Source organism: Mustelus asterias, chromosome 23, assembly GCF_964213995.1.
Source record: "Mustelus asterias chromosome 23, sMusAst1.hap1.1, whole genome shotgun sequence".
Lineage (NCBI taxonomy): Eukaryota > Metazoa > Chordata > Chondrichthyes > Carcharhiniformes > Triakidae > Mustelus > Mustelus asterias.
The window spans coordinates 3,575,582-3,600,066 of NC_135823.1; the positions used below are offsets into that span (position 1 = coordinate 3,575,582).

The following is a 24,485-nucleotide window of genomic DNA, read 5'->3' on the forward strand; positions in this document are numbered from 1 at the left end:
TCGCTGAAGATCCTATACTCAGAAATTTTGAGTTGCCAGTCTTACTCCTCGCTCAACCACATCATTGAGTAAATGTTAATGGCAGAATAAAGGACAGCTCTGTCTGGAAGCAAAAAACATGAAAACAAGATGGAGACTGGCACTCGGCAAAATAAAACAAATAAAAATGGAGGAGAGAGTTCAGGGTGTGAAGTTGTTGAACTCAATGTTGAGCCCAGAAGGCTGTAAAGTGTCTCATGGGAAGATGAGGGGCTGTTTGTCCAGCTTGTGTTGGGCTTCTCCAGAACATTCCAGCAGGCCGAGGACAGAAATGTGAACATGAGAGCAAGGTGATGAATTCTAATGGCAAGCAAGCGGAAGGTCAGGGTCGTGTTTATGAACTGCGTGGAGGTGTTCCACAAAGAGGGCAGTGCTGTGGAGAAAATTAAGAAAAGCGTGGCCAAATTCTAAAGTCTAAAAATTCAAACTGTTCAAAAACTGGCACAAGGCAAAGTCTCTGGTCAAAGGATGTAACAAAATTTATTTAAAAACATAAAGTCAACAGGACATACAAACATAAACGTACGGCCGTTAAGGGGTTAAACAGCTCAGGTTCAGAACTGGAAACCTCTCCGAAAGATCCGAGGCACTCAACCAAACTACAGAACGATTATAGTTTTTATCTATAAATTACGCCTCTTATTAGCTTAGAATCAATTTAACAGTTACACATCAATACATTTTCTGTCAGATACCTCAGCCATCTGCAAATCTGCTGCTCAGCATAATGGTACTTAACTGGTCCATTTAATTTGGACTTCACTCCCATCTTGGCTAAACTTACTTCCTGGTATCCAAGCAACCACAGACGCTTGATAGAAGCTAAAAATGAATCTTCCTATAGGTTGATTTCCAAGGCAAGCAGACACGTAGCTCTGGACCCCAGAGATGTATCTGTTTTCGTTTGGACAATGAAAGCCACCTATTCATTAAGTTGCAACATTGTCCCACGTATAAAAGATAATTCTGTTTAGCTCAGTGGTTCCCAAAGGGTGCGGCGAGAGAGGATGGCAAGTGTGGCGGGAAGATTCATGGACAATCAAAGAAACATTTAAACATAGTTTAAACAAGCATTGTTTTATACTTTCTGGATGTCCCATGATCATATTATAAAGTAGTTGTGTTCTATGTTATGAATCAAGCACTGCGAGGAGTTGTTTTGTTTTGTTTTTGAATGTATTTCTTATCAATAAAAAATTCGGTGAGGCACATTTTTATTCCGAAAGTGCGGCCCAGTGAAAAAAGTTTGGGAACCACTGGTTTACCTAGTGATTTTCCCCAACCCTGTAGCTCTAAACTTCTGATCTCGACCATCATTCCTTGCAGCAGTGGCTTTTTGCTGAAGCGAACAATATATTAAAATACATTTAATACTTTGATATATACACTTCAAAATCATATTTACTTGTTTTAACATTGCTACTGCATTCATATATGAGCAAACTATCCATATTAACTTGTTATAAAGAATAATTTAACCGCTTCCTTGCTATCTGTCTGTGAATCTCACTAACTGATTTGAAATTCCCTTCTCCAGTGAAGAGGGTTTTTCTCGGAAGCTGAACTCAGCTAATACAAAGACTCACGAAAGACAGTATACTGGTTAAAGACTTTCTTTATTGACCAACTCACACCAGGAGAAAGGCAGCTGGGCAGTCCAACTCCTTTCTCTAAAGTTAGAATACATTGGCCATATAGTTATACTATCCCGAAAGCTCATTTCACCCGCCAACTCTGTCATCCTAACTGGATGCTCCAATCACGTTTGTACACATTATTTATCTTGGTCAATAACATCCTACCTTCTGGCAGAATGGGAAATCATTGGTCTGTAGAATCTGAAAGTTGCTGCCCACTGTTACTTTGCAACTTTCACTTGTAGGTCTGTAGGGTTCAAAGGTTGCTTTCTCACTGTCTCTTAGCAACTTCTATTACATAAGTTATAGGGTACAAAAGTTCCTTTCCCACTGTCTGCTGAGTCATCCCTTATCAGTAAAAAATGAATAAAATCTATTATTTCCAGTGTCTGGGAAGCGTGTACTTCTATGACTATGTGCTCTGTGGCTTCATTGTTCTGAAAGAATGTGGCCTGTCTCACTCAGCTTTTATCCCATTATGCCTCAGGGCAGTCTGCAGTTCAGCCAAGGCTACATTTTAATATAAAACATTCAAAAGTACATGTTAACTCTGAAATATGCACTTAAATTCTCTAACAGTGGTTACATGTGTCCCTATGCAAGCAGTACCTTTGTATAATATAGATATAAGGCACATTATGATCTTTATTCTAAGTTAGTCCTCCCTGTTCTAGTAATCTTTATTGGTTTTATTCCCAGGGTATTCTGAACCCCTCTAACACCATAAATCATGAATTAGAAACTAATTCTTTCTGTTGAAAGGGTTAACTTTTCTACGGAACCTAAAGGGCTGCAGAAAAAAAACTTGGCACACAATTATGTCACTTTACATAATTTTAAAAAACTTCTCTAACAACAAAACAAACTTGATTTTAAACTTCATTTTTTTTTTGTTATATTCCTCAACCTAATTATTTTAACTTGCTCAGTTTTTGTTAGGGATGGATAATTCCTGTTCTTTATAAACTGGTTCACTCATTTTGTTAATTCTACATGGGCTCAGAGAATCAGAACCCAGACTTTATCATCCTTATCCTTTTTCTCCTTTTGTCACCACTCCCTCTGTTTTGCGGGAGGGTCGTGGGGATTCCAATCAGACCTCATCATTTAATCATAAAAGTAAAATATTGTGGTTGCTGGAATCTGAAACAAAAACAGAAAATACTGGAAAAGCTCAACAGGTCTGACAGCATCTGTGGAGAGAGAATAGAGCCAATGTTTCGAGTCTGGGTGACCCTTCATCAAGAGCTCTGACAAAGGGTCATCCAGACTCGAAACGTTGGCACTATTCTCTAAACATTTTATCAATAGGTTTCTTGTTCTTAGTTTCCAAACCACAGGGAAGACACCTATCCGGTCCCCACTCGAGTTCTGATTTTTCAGTGGCCGTGCTTGGGCAGGATTATAACCAGTAGAATCTACTCTGAGGTCCGCTTTTCAGTCCAGTGCTACTTGGAATATACCGTCACTGCGCCGACTATCGGGTCACAAGTCCCTCACAGTTCTTATCTCAAATTTATGATAAAATAATTTAAACAATGCCTCAGAACACTTCTTAACTTCTTCACCAACTACCTACCACCGTTTGTTGATTGGTCAGACCCTCCTTTTACAGATTTGGGTATCTCAGCCGCTGAACACCAGCCGGTCCTGGAATAAGTTTAATTCTAGCTCATTCTGAGTAAATATTCTCACCAGGTCCTCTGTCGGGGCCCTGCTGAGCAGCTTTAATGGTCTGTGATTGCAGAAACTGAGCAGTCACAGGAATGTGGTCAAGATAGTCCAGTCCCATAATGCCTCACATTCAATCTGCAGTCCTTCAATTATAACAGAATATGTGGCTGTGTGTAGCTGCCTCGATAGTAGTCATGATGTGGAGATGCCGGCATTGGACTGGGGTAAACACAGTAAGGAGTCTAACAACACCAGGTGAAAGTCCTGGTGCTGTTAGACTCCTTACTGTGTAGCTGCCTCGGCCATGATCAACCCCAACACTGCCTTCCTGAACTGCTACAATGCCTGAGGTGTAAGTACACCCACAGTGCTGTTCGGGAGGGATTTCCAACTACACATTCCAAACTTTCACTAGACTGTAGGTGGATACCAGATTGATATATTCCATTCAACCACACCCAAGGTGAGGTATTCCAATTCCTTTATTGCCTCAGACAATATATGCACAATATCTTTAAAACAGAAATTAAACATTCCCATTTGATTTCAGGTATTAACATAATTTTAGTTTGTTCTTTATTGTCGATGTCAGGCTGGGGTTGTTCCCCTTGGAGCAAAGGAGGTTGAAGGGAGATTTGATAGAGGTGGACACGATTCAAACAGGTTTAGAAAAGGTGGACAAAGAAACACTGTTCCCAGTTCTGAACTGGAAAAAGGCCAAATTTGATGAAATGAGAAGGGATCTGGGAAGTGTGGATTGGCACAGGCTGTTCTCTGGTAAGGATGTAAATGGAAAGTGGGAGGCCTTCAAAGGAGAAATTTTGAGAGTGCAGAGTTTGTATGTTCCTGTCAGGATTAAAGGCAAAGTAAATAGGAATAAGGAACCTTGGTTCTCGAGGGAGATTGTAACACTGATTAAGAGGAAGAGAGAGTTGTATGAAAGGAACAGCAAGGAACAGATCAGATGCTCGAGGAGTATAAAAAGTGCAAGAAGCTACTTAAGAGGGAAATCAGGAGGGCTAAAAGAAGACATGAGGTTGCTTTGGCAGACAGAGTGAAGGAAAATCCAAAGAGCTTCTATAGGTATGTTAGGAGCAAAAGGATAGTGAGGGATAAAATTGGTCCTCTTGAAGACCAGAGTGGTAGACTGTGTATGGAATCAAAAGAGATGGGGGAGATACTAAATGGTTTTTTTGCATCCGTATTTACTGAGGAAACGGGTATAGAGTCTACTGAAATAGGGCATACAGGTAGGGAGGTCATGGAACCATTACAGATTAAAGGGGAGGAGGTGCTCGCTGTCTTGAGGCAAATCAGAGTGGATAAATCCCCAGGACCAGACAGGGTATTCCCACGGACCTTGAGGGAAGCTAGTGTTGAACTTGCAGGGGCCCTGGCAGACATATTTAAAATGTCAGTATTCACGGGGGAGGTGCCGGATGATTGGAGGGTGGCGCCGGATGATTGGAGGGTGGCTCATGTTGTTCCGTTGTTTAAAAAAGGTTCCAAAAGAAATCCGGGAAATTATAGGCCAGTAAGTTTGACGTCGGTGGTGGGCAAGTTATTGGAAGGTGTGATAAGGGTTAGGATCTACAAATATTTGGATAGACAGGGACTTATTAGGGAGAGTCAACATGGCTTTGTGCGTGGTAGGTCATGTTTGACCAATCTATTAGAGTTTTTCGAGGAGGTTACCAGGAAAGTGGATGAAGGGAAGGCGGTGGATGTTGTCTACCTGGATTTCAGCAAGGCCTTTGACAAGGTCCCTCATGGGAGGTTAGTTAGGAAGGTTCAGTCGCTAGGTATACATGGGGAGGTAGTAAATTGGATTAGACACTGGCTCAATGGAAGAACTGTTACTCCTTCATGTAAATTGAGTTTGTGTCTTTATATGCCCTGTTTGTGAACAGAGTTCCCACTCACCTGAAGAAGGGGCTTGGAGCTCCGAAAGCTTGTGTGGCTTTTGCTACCAAATAAACCTGTTGGACTTTAACCTGGTGTTGTTAAACTTCTTTCAATGGAAGAAGCCAGAGAGTGGTTGTGGAGGATTGCTTCTCTGAGTGGAGGCCTGTGACTAGTGGTGTGCCGCAGGGATCGGTGTTGGGTCCATTGTTGTTTGTCATCTATATCAATGATCTGGATGATAATGTGGTAAATTGGATCAGCAAATTTGCTGATGATACAAAGATTGGAGGTGTAGTGGACTGTGAGGAAGGTTTTCAAAGCTTGCAGAGGGATTTGGACCAACTAGAAAAATGGGCTGAAAAATGGCAAATGGAATTTAACGCAGACAAGTGTGAGATATTGCACATTGGAAGCACAAACCAAAGTAGAACGTACAGGGTAAATGGTAGGACTCTGAAGAGTGCAGTTGAACAGAGGGATCTGGGAATACAGGTACAGGATTCCCTAAAAGTGACGTCACAGGTGGATAGGGTCGTAAAGAGTGCCTTTGGTACATTGGCCTTTATAAATCGGAGTATCGAGTATAAAAGTTGGAGTGTTATGGTAAGGTTATATAAGGCATTGGTGAGGCCGAATTTGGAGTATTGTGTACAGTTTTGGTCACCTAGTTACAGGAAGGATGTAAATAAGGTTGAAAGAGTGCAGAGAAGGTTCACAAGGATGTTGCCGAGACTTGAGAAGCTGAGTTACAGAGAGAGATTGAATAGGTTGGGACTTTATTCCCTGGAGCGTAGAAGATTGAGGGGAGATTTGATAGAGGTGTATAAGATTTTGATGGGTACAGATAGAATGAATGCAAGCAGGCTTTTTCCGCTGAGGCTGGGGGAGGAAAAAACCAGAGGGCATCGGTTAAGGGTGAAAGGAGAAAAGTTTAAAGGGAATATTAGGGGGGGCTTCTTCACGCAGAGTGTGGTGGGAGTGTGGAATGAGCTGCCGGATAAAGTGGTAAATGCGGGGTCACTTTTAACATTTAAGAAAAACTTGGACGGGTTGATGGATGAGAGGGGTGTGGAGGGATATGGTCCAAGTGCAGGTCAGTGGGATGAGGCAAAAAATGGTTTGGCACAGACAAGAAGGGCCAAAAGGCCTGTTTCTGAGCTGTAATTTTCTATGGTTCTATGATTCTATTAGCCGATGGGACAAGGGCGAGGGAGTTGCAGATTTAAGGTTTTGGGTCAGAGATGCGGGGGGGGGGAATGGGAGGAAGAGTATTTTGATGCAGCGAATGGTAATGACTTGGAACTCGCTGTCTACGATAGTGGAGGAAATGGAGACAATAAATAATTACAAAGGAAATTGGATGGGCATTTGGGGGGTTTCAAACAGAATTGCTGACTAAATATCTCTTAACTTCCTAACACCCTGTCACTCTGTGATCCTTGTGAAATTTGAAACCAGGTATTCGCAACAAGGCTCAAAGAGCATCAGCCCATTGGAGGCAAAGTGGTGAGACCGGCCAGCCCAGCAGAAAGAAACCCTCCGACCCTCCCCATTGACCAACTGTGAGAATGAACAAAATGCAGTCCTGGATGTAACAGAGCAGAAACAATAACAGCCGAATCCAACCCCTGGAATCACTCGTGAACTTGTTGGTGACTCAGCAGCTGGGACGAAACACTGAATCCCTTCCCACATTGAGAGCAGGTGAACGGCCTCTCCCCAGTGTGAATTCGCTGGTGTCCCCGCAGGGTGGATAACTGAGCGAATCTCTTCCCACACTGAGAGCAGGTGAATGGCCTCTCCCCAGTGTGAACTCGCTGGTGTTGCTGCAGGTGGGATGATCGAGTGAATCCCTGCCCACACTGAGAGCAGATGAACGGTCTCTCCCCAGTGTGAACTCGTTCGTGTGCCCGCAGGTCAGATGACCGAGTGAATCCCTTCCCACACTGAGAGCAGGTGAACGGCCTCACCCCAGTGTGAATTCGCTGGTGTGTCCGCAGGTAGGGTGACTGAGTGAATCCCTTCCCACACTGAGAGCAGATGAATGGCCTCTCCGCAATGTGAACTCGCTGGTGTGTCAGCAGGTGAGATGACTGAGTGAATCCCTTCCCACACTGACAGCAGATGAATGGCCCTGTGTGAACTCGTTCATGTGCCCGCAGGTGGGATGACTGAGTGAATCCCTTCCCACACTGACAGCAGGTGAACGGCCTCTCCCCAGTGTGAACTCGCTGGTGTCTCTGCAGGTGGGATGACCAAGTGAATCCCTTCTCACACTGAGAGCAGATGAACGGCCTCTCCCCAGTGTGGCTGCGCCGATGAGCTTCCAGCAGAGATGGGACTCTGTATCCCTTCCCACAGTCCGCACATTTCCATGGTTTCTCCATGGTGCGGGTGTCCTTTCTCTCTCTTGCGTGGACAATCCGTTGAAGCCTCGTCCACACACAGAACTCGAGTAGTCTCTCCCCGCTGTGAATGGTGTGATATTTTTTCAGGTTGTGGAACTGGTTAAAGTTCTTTTGTCAGTGCACTGGAACACTCTCACTCGAGTGTGGCAGTGTGTTGGTGCTTTTCCAGTCACACTGACATTTGAAATCTTTTCAAATCGACAGATCAGACAATCATTTCTCCTTCTCGATTCAAAGGCCGATGATACTCAGGTCCGAAGCAATATGACTGTGTCAGATCCAGACGTGACGCTTGAGATTTCGGCCTGTGATTCTTCTTTCAATATCCTGTAAAAGGGGTTTACAGAAGTCATTGCTATCAGTTTTGGACAGAAATTCAGAGCAGACAATTTTAGTTTCTGTGGAACATTCTTTCCTCTCATTCCCCAAAAGCTGTAAATCTCCATCCCACACACTCTCCCTCCATTCTCACTCTGCTGTATCTAATACTCACCCTCCCAATTCTCCTGATGTTAAAGATTCAGGCTGATTGACAGATAGATGCTCATTGCTTCCTGTCCTGGAGTAGAGATGCCGGCGTTGGACTGGGATAAGCACAGTAAGAAGTCTCACAACACCAGGTTAAAGGTTTATTTGGCAGCACAAGCTTTCAGAGTCTCAGGCTCCTTCTTCAGGTGAGTGGGAGTTCTGTTCACAAACAGGGAATATATAGACACAAACTCAATTTACAAGATAATGGTTGGAATGCGTATCTTTACAGGTAATCAAGTCTTAAAGGTACAGACAATGTGAGTGGAGAGAAGGCCAAGCACAGGTTAAAGAGGTCTGCTTTCTTGCATCTTTGTAGTACACGGTACATACTCTTGCGACTCGGCCAACGTTGTCTACCTGATACGCTGCAGGAAAAGATGTCCCGAGGCATGGTACATTGGGGAAACCATGCAGACGCTACGACAACGGATGAATGAACACCGCTCGACAATCACCAGGCAGGAGTGTTCCCTTCCAGTCGGGGAACACTTCAGCAGTCACGGGCATTCAGCCTCTGATCTTCGGGTAAGCGTTCTCCAAGGCGGCCTTCACGACACACGACAACGCAGAGTCGCTGAGCAGAAACTGGCAGCCAAGTTCCACAGACGAGGACGGCCTCAACCGGGATTTTGGGTTCATGTCATACTATCTGTTATCCCCATGACTTGCCTGGGTTTGCAAAATCTCACCAACTGTCCTGGCTGGAGACACTACACATCACTTTAATCTGTGCTTAACGCTCTCTCCACTCACACTGTCTGTACCTTTAAGACATGATTACCTGTAAAGACTCGCATTCCAACCATTATCTTGTAAATTGAGTTTGTGTCTATATGTGCCCTGTTTGTGAACACAGCTCCTCACTCACCTGAAGAAGGAGCCCGAGACTCCAAAAGCTTGTGCTACCAAATAAACCTGTTGGACTTTAACCTAGTGTTGTGAGACTTCTTCCTGTCCTGGACACAGAAATCATAAGAAATAGGAGCTGCAGTTGGCCATTCAGCCCATCAAACTGCCTCAACCATTCATTGAGAATTGGCCAATCTACCTCAGCACCATTTCCCACACTATCCCCCAGATCACTCGATGTCTTCAATATCTCAAAGCTTGTCAATCTCCCTCTTGAAAATTTTTGGTGACTGAGGCTCCACAGTCCTCTGGGGCGCAGAATTCCAAAACTTCACCACATCCTTGAGTGAGGAAATCCCTCCTCATCTTAACTTTCTCTCCATTTTTCTACCTGTTCCCCATGACGCTTGACTCCTTTATCAATCAAAAATCAGCCTAACTCACCCTGGAATATATTCAATGACCCTCAGCCTCCACCGATCCGTGTGGAAGAGAAATCCAAACACTAATGACTCTCATAGGCAAGAGATGAATGACTGGAAATATATAACGTAGCTACAGTACAATATTAGTCTGTCTGAAGCTCAATCTTCATTCAGAGAGAGGAGCAGCAGCTTTGCTGGGCAGACAATGGAGGAAGCTCCGTGCGGCCATGCACACAAGACCCAGACTCCGATTGACTGGAGGACCAGCGCCCATCTGGTCCTCCACGCATTGCCATTGGTCAATTGCCTGCATGTGGACAATGAAGGGGCAGAACCTGAGTCCACGTGGAGGTGGGAGGGGCTTTGATCGCCAGACGCGCTGAGCTGTTGTCCAATCCGCAGTGTTTTGCTTCTGTAACCAATGATATTGCTGCCAATGGGACGCTGTGTGCTGAGAACGCCCCTCTGAGTCATTGTGATGGCACAATGGAAGCCTGCCTGAATCAGCCAATAGCAATCACTCTGCTCCGCGGTGACGTCTCCGGGATCAGGCGCGCGGACCCACGAGCCCCGCCCCTACCCATTATTTCCCCAGCCTGTATATTCCACACATTTTTAGTCCAGTATAGACATATCTGTCTGGCAGCCTGCGTGGAGATTTTCAGCTCTGAGTCCAGGACAGGAAGCAGTGAAATAGATCTGACAGTCAGTTTGAATCAGCACCTTGATAAGGGAGGAAAAATTAGAGTATGAGAGAAAGCTAGCACTAAGTATGAAACCAATAGTAAGAGTAGATATTTGAAAAAAAAAGTGAACAAATGGAACACTAATCATAGAGCAATACAGCACGGAAACAGGCCCTTCGACCCATCCGGTCCATGCCAACCATGGTGCCCTCCAGCTAGTCCCAATTGCCCGCTTTTGGCCCATATCTCTCCAATCCTGTCCCATTTGAAGTGAAATAAAGTTTATTTATTAGTCACAAATATGCTTACATTCACACTACAATGAAGTTACTGTGAAAATCCCCTAGTCACCACACTCCGGCGCCTGTTCGGGTACACTGAGGGAGAATTGAGCATGGCTAATTCACCTAACCTGCACATCTTTGGACTGTGGGAGGAAACTGGAGCACCCGGAGAAAACCCACGCAGACACAGGAAGAACGTGCAAACTCCACGCAGACACTGACCAAGCCGGGAATCGAATCCCAGTCTCTGGCACTGTGAGGCAGCAATGCTAACCACTGTGCCACCTTCTGGTGAGTAGAAATCTACATAATTATCCAAATGCTTTTTAAATGTTGCTTTTGAACCTGCCTCAGCCACTTTCGCTGGCAGCTCATTCCATACACACACCACCCTCTGCATGAAGAAGTTGCCCCTCAGGTTCCTTTTAAATCTTTCCCCTCTCACCTTAAACCTATGCCCTCTAGTTTTCAATTCCTCTTCCCAGGGAAAAAGACTGTGTGTGTGTTGATCCTATCTGAGTCCCTCATAATTATATACACCTCTATAAGGTCACCCCTCATTCTCCAAGGAGTAAAACCCTAGCCTGGCCAACTTCTCCCTATAACTTAGTCCTGGCAACATCCTCATAAATCTTCTCTGCACTCTTTCCAGTTTATCAATATCTTTCCTATAACAGGGTGACCAGAACTGTATACAAAACTCATCTGCAAACTTTGTGGCCTCGGGCTCAGATCCTCCCTCTGCAACTGGATCCTGGACTTCCTGACCCACAGACCGCAGTCAGTAAGGATAGCCAACAACACTTCCTCCATGATCATCCTCAACACTGGTGCTCCGCAAGGCTGTGTCCTCAGCCCAGTACTATACTCCTTATACAACTATGACTGTGTGGCCAAATTCCCCTCCAACTCAATTTTCAAGTTTGGTGATGACACCACTGTAGTGGGTCGGATCTCAAACAATGACAAGTACAGGAAAGAGATGGAGAATCGGGTGAGCTGGTGCGACGACAATAATCTGTCCCTCAATGTCAGCAAAATGAAGGAGATAGTCATCGACTTCAGGAAGCGCAGTGGAGAAAATGCCCCTGTCTACATCAATGGGACAAAGTAGAAATGGTTGAGATCACCAACAACCTGTCCTGGTTCCTCCATGCGGATGGTAGGTTATGAAAGTCCACCAACGCCTCTACTTTCTCAGGAGACAAAGGAAATTTGACATATCGTTACGACTCTCACCAACTTCTATAGATGCACCATAAACAGCATTCTTTCTGATTGTATCACGGCTTGGTATGGCTTCTGCTCTGTCCAAGACCACAAGAAAATAAAAAGGGTCGTGAACGAAGCCCAGTCCATCACACAAACCAGCCTCCCATCCATTGACACTGTCTACACTTCTTGCTGCCTCGGAAAAGCAGCCACCATAATCAAGGACCCCACGTACCCCGGACATTCTCTCTTCCACCTTCTTCCATCGGGACAAAGATACAAAAGTCTGAGGTCACGTACCAACCGACTCAAAAGCAGCTTCTTTCCTGCTGCCAAACTAATAGTGTTGCGGTCAGCCTTTTGAATGGACCTACCTCACACTAAGTTGATCTTTCTCTACACCCTAGCTATGACTGTAACACTACATTCTGCCCTCTCTCCTTTCCTTCTCTATATATGGTATACTTTATCTGTATAGTGCGCAAGAATCAATACGTTTCACTGCGTACTAATATATGTGACAATAATAAATCAAATCAAAAAGTGCAACGTCACCAATGACTTATACAACTGCAACATAATGTCTCAACTCCTTTACATGTGCCCTGACTGATGAAGGCCAGTGTGCTAATCGCCTTCTTCACCACTTTCAACGAACTATGTACTTATACTCCGTCGTCCCTCAACACTCTCCAGGGCCCTCCCATTCACTAGACAATTCCTACCCTGGTTTGACTTTCCAAAATGCAACACCTCACACTTTTCTGTATTGAAATCCATTTGCCAATCCTGGGCCCACTTCCCTAACTGATCAAGAAACCCCTGTAATTTTTGATAACTTTATTCGCTGTCAACGTTACCTCCTAATTTAGTGTCATCCGCAAACTTACTAACCATACCTTGAACATTCACATCCAAATCATTTATATAAATAATGAATAACAAGGGACCCAACACTGACCCGAGGCACACCACTAGTCACAGGCCTCCAGTCCGAGGAACAACCTTCGACCATCACCCTCTACTTCCTACTATCAAGCCAATTTCAAATCCGATTTGCTAGCTCTCCCTGGATCCCATGCAACCTAACCTTCCAGACTAGCCTGCCATGCAGGAGCTTGTCGAAGGCATTGCTAAAGTCCACATAATCAACATCTACTACCCTACCCTCATCCATCCTCTTGGTTACCTCTTCGAAAAGCTCTAAATGATTTGTCAGAGTTGACTTCCCATGCACAAAACCGAGCTAACTATCCCTAATCAGACCTTGACTATCCAAATATTGGTAGATCCTGTCCCTCAGAATCCTGTCCAGTAACTTACCCACCACTGATGTCAGGCTCAGCGGCTTCTCTCTGCTACCCTTCTTAAACAACGGAACAACATTAGCCACACTCTAGTCTTCCGGAACTTTGCCAACGGAAAGCGATGAAGCAAATATCTCTGCAAGGGCCTCTGTAATTTCTTCCCGAGCCTCCCACAAGATCCAAGGATGCATTTGATCAGGCCCAGGAGATGTATCCACCTTAATGCACTTTAAGGATGCAGATACCTCCTCCCTAGTAATATGCATGTGGCCCAAGACATCACCACTTGTTTCCCTTATTTCTTTAGCACATAATGTTCTCAGTAAACCCCAAGGAAAAATGTTCATTACAAATCTCACCCATCTAGTGTGGCTCCACACACAGATGGCCTTGCTGATTTTTCAGGGGACTATTCTCTCTCTAGCCACCCTTTTACTCTTAATATAGCTATAAAACTTCTTGGGATTTTCTTTAACCTTACCTGCCAGATCCATATCATACCCTCTTTTTGCCCTCCTGATTGCCCTCTCAAGTGTTCTCTTGCATTTTTTATAGTCAGAGTGATTCTCTTGTCCCCGACTGCCGAAATCCAATGTATGCTTCCTTTTTTTTTAAAAAGCCTGACCAGAGCCTCAATGTCCCTTGTCAGCCATGGATCCCTAAATTTACCATTCTTTCCCTTTATCCTAACAGGAATAAACTGGCCCTGGACTCTTGATATCACACTTTGAAAAGCCTCCCATTTGCCAGTCATTCCTTTCCCTTTAAAGAGGCTCACCTAATCAACATCTGCTAGATCCTGCCTAATGCCCACAAAATTGGACCTGCTCCAGTTTAGGACCTTAACCAGTGGATCCGTCCTGTCCTTTTCCATAACTATTTTAAAACTAATAGTGTTGTGGTCAGTGGACACAAGGTCCTCACCGACTGACACTTCATTCACTTGCCCTACCTCATTTCCTAGGAGTCTTATACAGGGTGAGTCCAAGAATTAATGAAAAATAAGGAGCTGGATGAATGGAGTAAGTATTTTGCCTCGGTCTTCACAATAGAGAATACAGGTAACAACTCAGAAACAGCTGTAAATCAGAAAACACAAGTGTGGGACAAACTCTGAAAAATCACAATTCCCAGGGAAGTGGTACTCAGCAAACTGTTGGAGCTACGGCTGATGAGTCCTCGGGTTCTGCTGGACTTCATTGTAGGGTCTTAACAGAAGTGGCGAGTGAGATAGTAGATGTGTTGTTTAATTTTTTTAAATTCCCGATCAGGAATTGGATAAAGGGGAACCTTTACTTAGATTTCCAGAAAGTATTTGACAAGGTGCCACATCAAAGGTTATTGCAGCAAATAAAAGTTCATGCTGCAGGGATAACATATTGGCGTGGATAGAAGATTGTTTCCTGCTAGCTAGTCAGTGGGCATAAATGGGTAATTTTCCAGTTTAAGAGAAGTTTTTTGGGCAGAGAGAGGACACGTCCCCTTTTCTTCATGCTCTGCCACTTTTCTTTCGGCTCACGTCCAACCCTTGTTGCTCCCTGTGATGCTTTGCCCTTATCTTGTGGCTTGTTGTCTTCTTGCCTCCTGGAGCTTTTTCTTCTTATATATTATTATCCGTGTTAGTTTTTTCTTGTGTGGGGTACCACACTGTGGCAGAAGAGAAGGGATGCGGAGGGGGCAAAGGAAAACAGGGTGATGGTCTGCTTCGATCATATTTTCGGTGCTTGTGGGGAGGTGGTTGTTGAGGTAGAAATCATAGAAATCATAGAAACCCTACAGTGCAGAAGGAGACCATTCGGCCCATCGAGTCTGCACCGACCACAATCCCACCCAGGCCCTACCCCCACATATTTTACCCACTAATCCCTCTAACCTACGCATCCCAGGACTCTAAGGGGCAATTTTTTTAACCTGGCCAATTAACCTAACCCGCACATCTTTGGACTGTGGGAGGAAACCGGAGCACCCGGAGGAAACCCACGCAGACACGAGGAGAATGTGCAAACTCCACACAGACAGTGACCCGAGCCGGGAATCGAACCCGGGACCCTGGAGCTGTGAAGCAGCAGTGCTAACCACTGCGCTACCGTGCCGCCCCAGGTGGTGTGTGTTAGGAGGAGGGGGCTGCTAGGTTGGGTGTTTACATGTTTCCAGGGGCTGGGATAGATGTCCAAGTGGTGTATGTGTTGGGGAATTGTTTTTTTGGGTGTTTCTTGGCTGGGGAGGCTTTGTGTCTGTTGCTTAGTCAGATTTTGTTTTTTAGGAGAGGGGTTTGCGGGGGGGGGGGGGGGAAATGTTTGTTACTGGGTGGGCTACTGAGAGGGTAGTAGGTGGACTTCTGGGGGGGGAGGGCAAGAGGTCAGGCAGTGGGAAAAAAGGTCCTGGGGGGTTTCCTGACAGGGATATTGGTGGGTTGGTTGAAGGATGGTTTGTTGTCCTCCCCTGTATTGGCGCTTTTGTCTCGTGCGTGCCTGTTAGGATGGGAAGGTTGAGGGGACACCCAGAGCTGGTGGGATGGGGTGACTTTTTATTCTTTGTGGGTGTTTTATATTGTGGTGGGCAAGATGTCGTGGTGTGGATTTGGGTAGTATGTATCGGATTGTTGTGGGGGAACTAGTTGGCAGAGTAAGTTGGTGTCGGGACATTCCCGTTTATTCGGATGGTTTATGGGTTTGGTATGAGGATAAGTCTTTTGTTGGCAGTGCAAAAATTACTTCATTGACAATTTATCTGTTTATTTCTTTATTTATTAATTAATTAGTGTCCCCAATGGCCTTACATTAGCAATGCAATGAAGTTACTGTGGAAGGGTACACCAAGGGGGAATTTAGTATGACCAATTCACTTAACTAGCACATCTTTGGAGTGTGGGAGGAAACCCATGCAAGCACGGGGAGAACCTGGGCCAACTTTTCCAGAGTCTGCACCCTCCCTGGATTCCCTTCCTTTCCATTCAGTTGCTGCAAGTCCCTAATTTCCCCCAGAATGAGAAAGGAAATGGAAAGCGGGAGAAAAGCAAGTGTTTTACTCACAGATGTTGGCGACAAGAGGAACTTTTGGTCTGTTTGAAGCCCCATCTGCATTCACACAAAGCCCGCGGTCTGATTGGCTGGAGGACCAGAGTCCTTCCGGTCCTCCCACTGTCCCGATTGGTCAACACCTCATCATGAAGGTCACGGGGTGGGTGAGAGGCAGCGTGTCGGAAGTACGCATGTGCGGGTTTCGGGGACTGCGCATGTGCAGGTGTGGGGCAGGGGCTGGGACAGCGCACTGATCATTGACTGTCCGGGTTTTACAGCGTTTGGACAACAGCTCAGCGCGGCTGGAAACAATTCACAAATACAAACCAAACTAGATTACAATTTCCAATCCAAAACATTACAATCAAACCACGTTATAGTTTAATTGTAAAAAATGAAAGTCAAATCACATTGTAGATTATCTGCAACCTTCCAGGGCTTGGCCTCCGGGGGCCTAGACTTACCTGGCAATTCCCTTTGGGTTATGCCTGCTATGTTAGCCATGTCAATGACTGAGAAGTACTTATGCTCCGGGGTTAAGGTGTTAACAGTGGTGGAGGGGTTCGCAACTAGAGGAGTCTTTTGATCAATACACTGATTGGCCTTTCTGTAGTTGATGGTCAAACGTCAAGTTCTGTTTGATTTCTTTACTGGCCACACGGGGCAGTTAGACAAGCTATGTGCCTTGACTAGCACGCCTTGTTTTCCAGTTGTTGAATGACTGGTAGGATGCCGGTGATAGATGTTGGGCTGATGGGGTACTGTGATGGGGTACTGTCTGGTGGTGGTGCTCCAGTGAATGAGGCAGGTTCCATCTGGAGTAGGCTGCAACCATTCTTACCTCAGGCCATGTCGGGTGGTTCGTCCACTCTTCCCTTTTCAAAGAATTGATAGACTACATCACCTTACCCTCTTTAAAATCCAAAGAGGAGTTTATCTGAATCAGGATGTCCATTCCAAGGCCTGTTGTACTGGTCCCACCCAAATTCAGCCGGTCACTTCATCAGGACCGAGGTGAATTCTAGTGGGTTTAATCTGCTGGAGTTTTATATTAACTCCACTTGCTCCTTGTGCTGTTATCAATCGGTCGCCCATGGAGAAATGTCTTTTGTATTTCAGTGGTAGGCAGGTTAATTGTGCTCCAGTGTCCAGGAGACAGTCTGTGTCTTGATTGCCCACCCTCATTGTTATATAACAATCTCCCCTCTGTTCCATGAGTGCTAGAAGGGGGGCTGTGAGGGCGAGGGTGTGCTCTTCCAGGTTTTTGCTGCATCTAGCAACACATCTCATTGCTCTGCAGTGAGCTGCTCATACTTCTCCAAACGATCTTCATCTTCAGACTGATGCTGAGACTAACTGTGTCCCTGACGTCCTTTACCTTGCTGCTTGGCTCAGTGTGTCTTTGCCCAATGATCTTCCTTTCCACAGTAGTGCCATTTTCCCGATAACCTCCCTTGGAGGGGCCTGTCCGAATCCTTGGGTTTCCCTCGTGCTTGCAGGGCACGGACTTTGGCTCCCATGTCCCGATGGTTACACCGCTCCACAAAGGTTGCGAATGTTGTTCCTACTCTGTCCCAGTCTGGCAAGTGTAACTTTACCATCTTTGCCAATTCTGGCTTTGGGCTGGAGACAAATGCAGCTTTCATGGGTCCAAAAGTACTGATTTGATTTGATTTGATTTATTATTGTCTCATGTATTAGTACACAGTGAAAAGTATGGTTTCTCATGTGCTATACAAAGCATACCGTTCATAGAGAAGGAAAGGAGAGAGTGTAGAATGTTGCGTTACAGTCATAACTAGGGTGTAGAAAAAGATCAACTTAATGCAAGGTCGGCCTATTCAAAAGTCTGATGGCAGCAGGGAAGAAGCTGTTCTTGAGTCGGTTGGTACATGACCTCAGACTTTTGTACCTTTTTCCCGATGGAAAAAGGTGGAAGGGGTGCGTGGGGTCTTTAATTATGCTGGCTACTTTGCCGAGGCAGCAGGAAGTGTAGACAGAGTCAATGGATGGGAGGCTGGTTTACGTGAAGAATTGGGCTACAGTCACAACCTTTTGTAGTTTCCTGTAGTCTTGGGCAGAGCAGGAACCATACCAAGCTGTGATACAACCAGAAAGAATGCTTTCTATGGTGCATCTGTAAAAGCTGGTGAGAGTCGTAGCTGACATGCCAAATTTCCTTAGTCTTCTGAGGAAGTAGTGGCATTAGTGGGCTTTCTTAACTATGTCGGCATGGGGGGACCAGGACAGGTTGTTGGTGATCTGGATACCTAAATATTTGAAGCTCTTGACCATTTCTACTTCGTCCCCATTGATGTAGACAGGGACAGATTCTCCACTAGGCTTCCTGAAGTCGATGACAATCTACTTCATTTTGTTGACATTGAGGGAGAGATTATTGTCACCACACCAGTTCACCAGATTCTGTATCTCATTCCTGTACTCTGTCTCGTCATTGTTTGAGATCTGACCCTATGGTGGTGTCATCAGCAAACTTGAAAATCGAGTTGGAGGGGAATTTGACCACATAATCATAGGTGTATAAGGAGTATAGTAGGGGGCTGAGAATACAGCCTTGTGGGGCACCGGTGTTGAGGATGATCGTGGAGGAGGTGTTGTTGCCTATCCTTACTGATTGTGGTCTGTGGGTTAGGAAGTTCAGGATCCAGTCACAAAGGGAGGAGCCGAGGCCCGGCCACGGAGTTTGGAGATGGGTTTTGTCAGAATAATGGTGTTGAAGGCTGAGCTGTAGTCAATAAATAGGAGTTTGATATAGGTGTCTTTGTTAGCTAGGTGTTCCAGGGTTGAGTGCAGGGCCAGGGAGATGGACCTGTTTTGGTGGTAGGCAAACTGTAGTGGATCCAGGTAATCCGGGAGGCCGGAATTGATTTGTGCCATGACTAACCTTTCGAAGCACTTCATAATGATGGATATCAGAGCCACTGGACGATAGTCATTAAGGCACGCTGCTTGGCTTTTCTTTGCTACTGGGATGATGGTCATCTTCTTGAAGCAGATAGGGAGCTCAGATTGTTGTAAAGAGAGGTTGAAGATATCTGCAAATACCTCTGCCAGCTGATTCGCGCAGGATCGGAATGCTCGTCTGGGTACCCCATCCGGGCCAGTCGCATTCCGTGGGTTGACCTTCGAGAAAGCTGCTCTGACATCTGCAATGGTGACCTCAGATACAGGTTCATCCAGGGTTTCCATGGTGGAGGGCATGCTCTTGCTGACCTCTTGCTCAAAACGGGCATAGAATCCATTGAGCTCATCATGGAGGGAGCTGGCAATTTTACATGCCTTCATCTTGTAGCCTGTTATGTCTTGCAGACCTTGCCATAGTTGTCGGGGGTCGGTGTGGCTAGCCTGAGACTTAAGCTTGGTCCGGTACTGTCTTTTGGCATCTTTGATGGATCTCCTTAGATGAATGTGGCTTTCTTGTATAGGCCAGTGTCACTTGATTTGAATGCCTCAGACCTGGACTTCAGCAAGCAGTGGTTATCCCTGTTCACCCATGGTTTCCGGTTGGGAAACTCACGGATTTGCTTCTTTGGCACACAGTCTTCTACACACTTACTAATGAAGTCAGTTACTGTGGTGACGTATTCGTTCAGGCTGGTCGCAGAGTTTTTAAATACTGACCAGTCATGTTCTCCTTGGAGAGAAGGAAGCTCAGGGGAGGTTTGATAGAGATACTCAAAATCATGAAGGAGCTGGATAGAGTAGCTGGGGAGAAACTGTTCCCCCTCGTAAAAGGATCAAGAACGAAGGGGAAAGAGATTTAAAGTGATTTCCAAAAGAAGCAAATGTGATGTGAGAGAAAACATCTTCACACAGCGAGTGGTTCAGGTTTGGAACGCACAGCCTAGAAGTGTGGTGGAGGCAGGTTCAATCGAGGCATTCAAGAGGACATTAGATTATTATTCATGGTACGGGGAAAAGGCAGGGAAATGGCACTCAGTCATGATGCTAGCTTGGAGAGCTGGTGCAGACATAATGGGCCAAATGGCCTCATTCTGAATCATAACAATTCTGTGATTGTGACTTAATCTGAGATTAACAGGTTTTTAATCAGCAGGGAAATAAACGGTTATGAGATAAGGCAAGAAATTGGAATAAGTGATTGTTATGATCTCATTAAATGACAGAGCAGGCTTGAAGGGCTGAATGGCCTACTCCTGTTCCTATTCCTATGGTCCTTTGGTTAAGCTTTAACTCTGTTTCTCTCTCTACAAATGCTGCCTGCCCTGATGGATTTTTCCAGTGCATTCTGTATTTATTTTAGACCGGGCTGTAATGGGGGAAATCACTATTTGCAATGAAAGATGAATGTTCTTCATCAGCTTTTGTGGACATGCAGCAGGAGCAATCAGGTCTGCGCTAACTCTCTGACAGACTATCTTACCCATACCCTCTCCAAACCCTCTCCCCGTAACCCCACATTTTTACCATAGCTAATCCCACTAATTTACACATCTTTGGACACTCAAGGACAATTTAGCATTGGGCAATCAACCAAACCTGCACATAATTAGAATGTGAGAGTAATCGGAGCACCTGGAGGAAAGCCACGCAGCCACGGAGAGAACGTACAAATCGGGGAGGCAGTGGTGTAGTGGCATTGTCACTGGACTATTAATCCTGAAATCCAGCGTAATGCTCTGGGGACCTGGGTTCGAATCCCACTACGGCAGATGGTGAAATTTGAATTCAATAAAAGAAAATCATAGAATCATAGAAACCCTACAGTGCAGAAAGAGGCCATTCGGCCCATCGAGTCTGCACCGACCACAATCCCACCCAGGCCCTACCCCCATATCCCTATATATTTACCCACTAATCCCTCTAATCTACGCATCTCAGGACACTAAGGGCAATTTTTAGCATGGCCAATCAACCTAACCCGCACATCTTTTAATCTGGAATTAAAAGTCTAATGATGACCATGAAACCATTGTCAGAAAAACCCACTGGTTCATTAATGTCGTTTAGGGAAGAGAATCTGTCATCCTTACCTGGTCTGGCCTACATGTGACTCCAGATCCACATTAATGTAGTTGACTCTTAATTGCCCTCTGAAATGGGCATTTAGGGATGGGCAACAAATGCTGGCCAGCCAGCGACACCCATGTCCCGTAAAAGAATAAACTCCACACAGGCATTCACCCAAGGTCGGAATTGAGCTCAGGCCCCTGGCGCTGTGAGTTAGCAGTGCTAAACATTGTGCAGCCATGCCACCGTGGCAGCTGATGGAGTTGATGCCTCCAAACCCAGGACCATTGAAAGCAGTCCCTAAGGGAATGCCAGTGTGATAGAATACTGATGTTCAAAGTTTAAAATATTAAGCACTGTTTGTGACAACAGCCAATGCCCTTGACTGTTTAGGGCACCAGCAAGATAATAAGTGGAGACTTGTCCAAACTCAGATGACAGAAAGATCCTGAACATTCCCATTGTTCTGCTCCATGGAACAATTTACATCAATGGTTAAATCCAATAAAATTAACCCAATAACAACAATAATTAATTGTCTGATTACAACAGGCCTGATTCGAGATGAGGTCATGTTGATTCAAGGGTTAAAAGTGGGATTTGTGAGTAATCTGGAGCTTTGCAAATTGGACTCTCGTTGTGGAGGAACTGAGTGCCCCTGGGGCAGGATTTTGGGAAATCGCTGTTGTTCAGGAACCTGGGGAAGATTCACATTTCTACCTGGGGTAATCGCCCAATTGAGGGGGTGAAAGTCACTCGTGTTTCATCAGTTTTCCTTTTCATTTAAATAAACATTGAGATTAATCGCTATCTCAGAGTCCTGTCTTGTCGGAGGTGAAATACCTTTCAAATTAAAGTTCTTTCAAGAGCTAATTTGGAGCTGAGTAACTGGGCACCTGCAACCAAATTAAACCAAGACTAAATATGAATTATATACCCTTTTCATACTAACAGAAGACCTCGAGAAAGTTCAAGAAAGATTCACATGTATAACACCAGAACTGAGTGTGTTTAAGTTACAGGGTAGATTGAACAGGCTGGGGATGTTTTCTCCAGGAAAGAGAAGGCTGAAGACTGACCTGATAGAGACTTTAATGAGTGTGATAGGGTTGACATCATCAAGTCATCACTGTCACAACAGAATAGAAATTCAGAACTTACAATTCTAGTTATCACAAAAAATCCTTCTTCCTCTCAAACTATATCATAGAATAGAATCATAGAAACCCTACAGCACAGAAAGAGGCCATTCGGCCCATCGAGTCTGCACCGACCACAATCCCACCCAGGCCCTACCCCCATATCCCTACATATTTACCCACTAATCCCTCTAACCTACGCATCTTAGGACACTAAGGGCAACTTTAGCATGGCCAATCAACCTAACCCGCACATCTTTGGACTGTGGGAGGAAACCGGAGCACCCGGAGGAAACCCACGCAGACACGGGGAGAATGTGCAAACTCCACACAGACAGTGACCCAAGCCAGGAATCGAACCCAGGTCCCTGGAGCTGTGAAGCAGCAGTGCTAACCACTGTGCTACCGTGCCGCCCCCTGTCCCCCCACACACTCCCTGCTCCCTATTGTTTGTAACCCTAATTCATCCTCCTATCTTCCTCCTGATTTTTCCCCAGTTCTCCTCCCCTGAACCTAGGCATGCAGATCTATAGTTCCCTGAACGTTACAACTCAGCTTGATAAGGTGGTCAAGAAGGCGTATGGCATGCTGGCCTTCATCGGTCAGGGCATTGAGTATAGGAATTGGAAAATCATGTTGCAGCTGTATAATACTTTGGTTAGGCTGCATTTGGAGTATTGTGTACAATTCTGGTCACCACACTACCAGAAGGAGATTGATGTATTAGAAAGGGTACAGAAGAGATTTACCAGGACGCGTCGGTGAGAGGCACGGACAGGCGATTCTGTGGGTGCGAACAGGACTCCAGGATGGTAGTCTGCCTACCTGGTGCTGGGGTAATGGATGTCTCCGAGCAGATAGGAGGCATATTAAAAGGGGAGGATAAAGAAACGGATGTCATTGTACACATTGGTGCAAATGACGTAGATAGGAAGAACAGGGGGATCCTACGAGAGCAATTCAGGGAGTTGGGAAATAGGCTAAAAAGTAGGGCCTCCAGAGTGGCCATCTCTGGGCTGCTCCCAATGCCTAGGACCAGTGAGGCTAGGAATAGGGAGATAGTACAATTGAATGCTTGGCTAAAGGACTGGTCCAGGAGGGAGGGCTTCATATTCCTGGATCACTGGGAAGTTTTCAAGAGAGGAGGGCACCTGTACAAGAAGGACGGGTCACAACTAAATTGGAAAGGCACGAATATCCTGGCTGGGAGTTTTGCTAGTGCAGTTCGGGGGGGTTTAAACTAATATGGCAGGGGGGTGGGGATCAAAAAATTATGTCTACAAGTGTAGAGGCTGGGGACGAGCTTGGGGCTGGGACAAGGCTGGCAAAGAAGAAGAGCACTCTGGGGGAGGATGACCTCACTGGGCCTGGAGGTCTGGAGTGCATCTACTTCAATATAAGGAGCGTAGCAGGTAAGACAGATGAACTTAGGGCCTTAATGCTTATGAGGAATTTGGATGTGGTTGCGGTGACAGAGACTTGGTTGAAAGAGGGACAGGACTGGCAGCTGAATATTCCGGGGTACAAGTCATAGAATCATAGAAACCCTACAGTGCAGAAGGAGGCCATTCGGCCCATCGAGTCTGCACCGACCACAATCCCACCCAGGCCCTACCCCCACATATTTACCCGCTAATCCCACTAACCTACGCATCTCAGGACTCTAAGGGGCAATTTTTGTTTAACCTGGCCAATCAACCTAACCCGCACATCTTTGGACTGTGGGAGGAAACCGGAGCACCCGGAGGAAACCCACGCAGACACGAGGAGAATGTGCAAACTCCACACAGACAGCGACCCGAGCCAGGAATTGAACCCGGGATCCTGGAGGTGTGAAGCAGCAGTGCTAACCACTGTGCTATCGTGCCGCCCTGTGTGTTAGGTGAGACAGTGTTTTAGGTGAGACAGAGGAGGGGCCAAAAGAGGTGGGGGCGTAGCAGTATTAGTTAGAGAGCATATTACAGCGGTGCAGAGGGAGGACAATTCAGAGGGGTCGTGTAACAAGTCACTGTGGGTGGAGCTCAGAAACAGGAAGGGCGCAGTCACTATGTTGGGGGTATACTACAGGCCCCCCAACAGCCCAAGGGAAGTGGAAGAACGGATATGTCAGGAGATAATGGATAGGTGCAGGAAAAATAGGGTTGTTGTAGTGGGAGACTTCAATTTCCCTGGTATAGACTGGAATCGCGTAGGGCTGGGAGTCTGAATGGGGAGGAATTTGTAAAATGCGTACAAGAAGGTTCTTTGGAACAAGATGTAGATAGCCCGACTAGAGAGGGGGCTATAATGGACCTAGTACTGGGGAATGAGCCCGGTCAGGTCTTCAAAGTTTCGGTAGGGGAACATGTGGCAAATAGTGACCACAATTCTGTTAGCT

General features: G+C 45.7%; 1 protein-coding gene across 1 annotated transcript in view; it reads right to left on the minus strand.

Moving 5' to 3' along the window:
- The window catches only part of LOC144510907 (uncharacterized), a 347,486-nt gene that overhangs the window by 238,136 nt on the left and 84,865 nt on the right, over positions 1-24,485 (minus strand). The window contains exon 4 of the mRNA XM_078240963.1: positions 6,902-7,304. Coding sequence (XP_078097089.1) covers positions 6,902-7,304 — 403 coding nt within the window. The remainder of the gene's footprint in view (positions 1-6,901; positions 7,305-24,485) is intronic.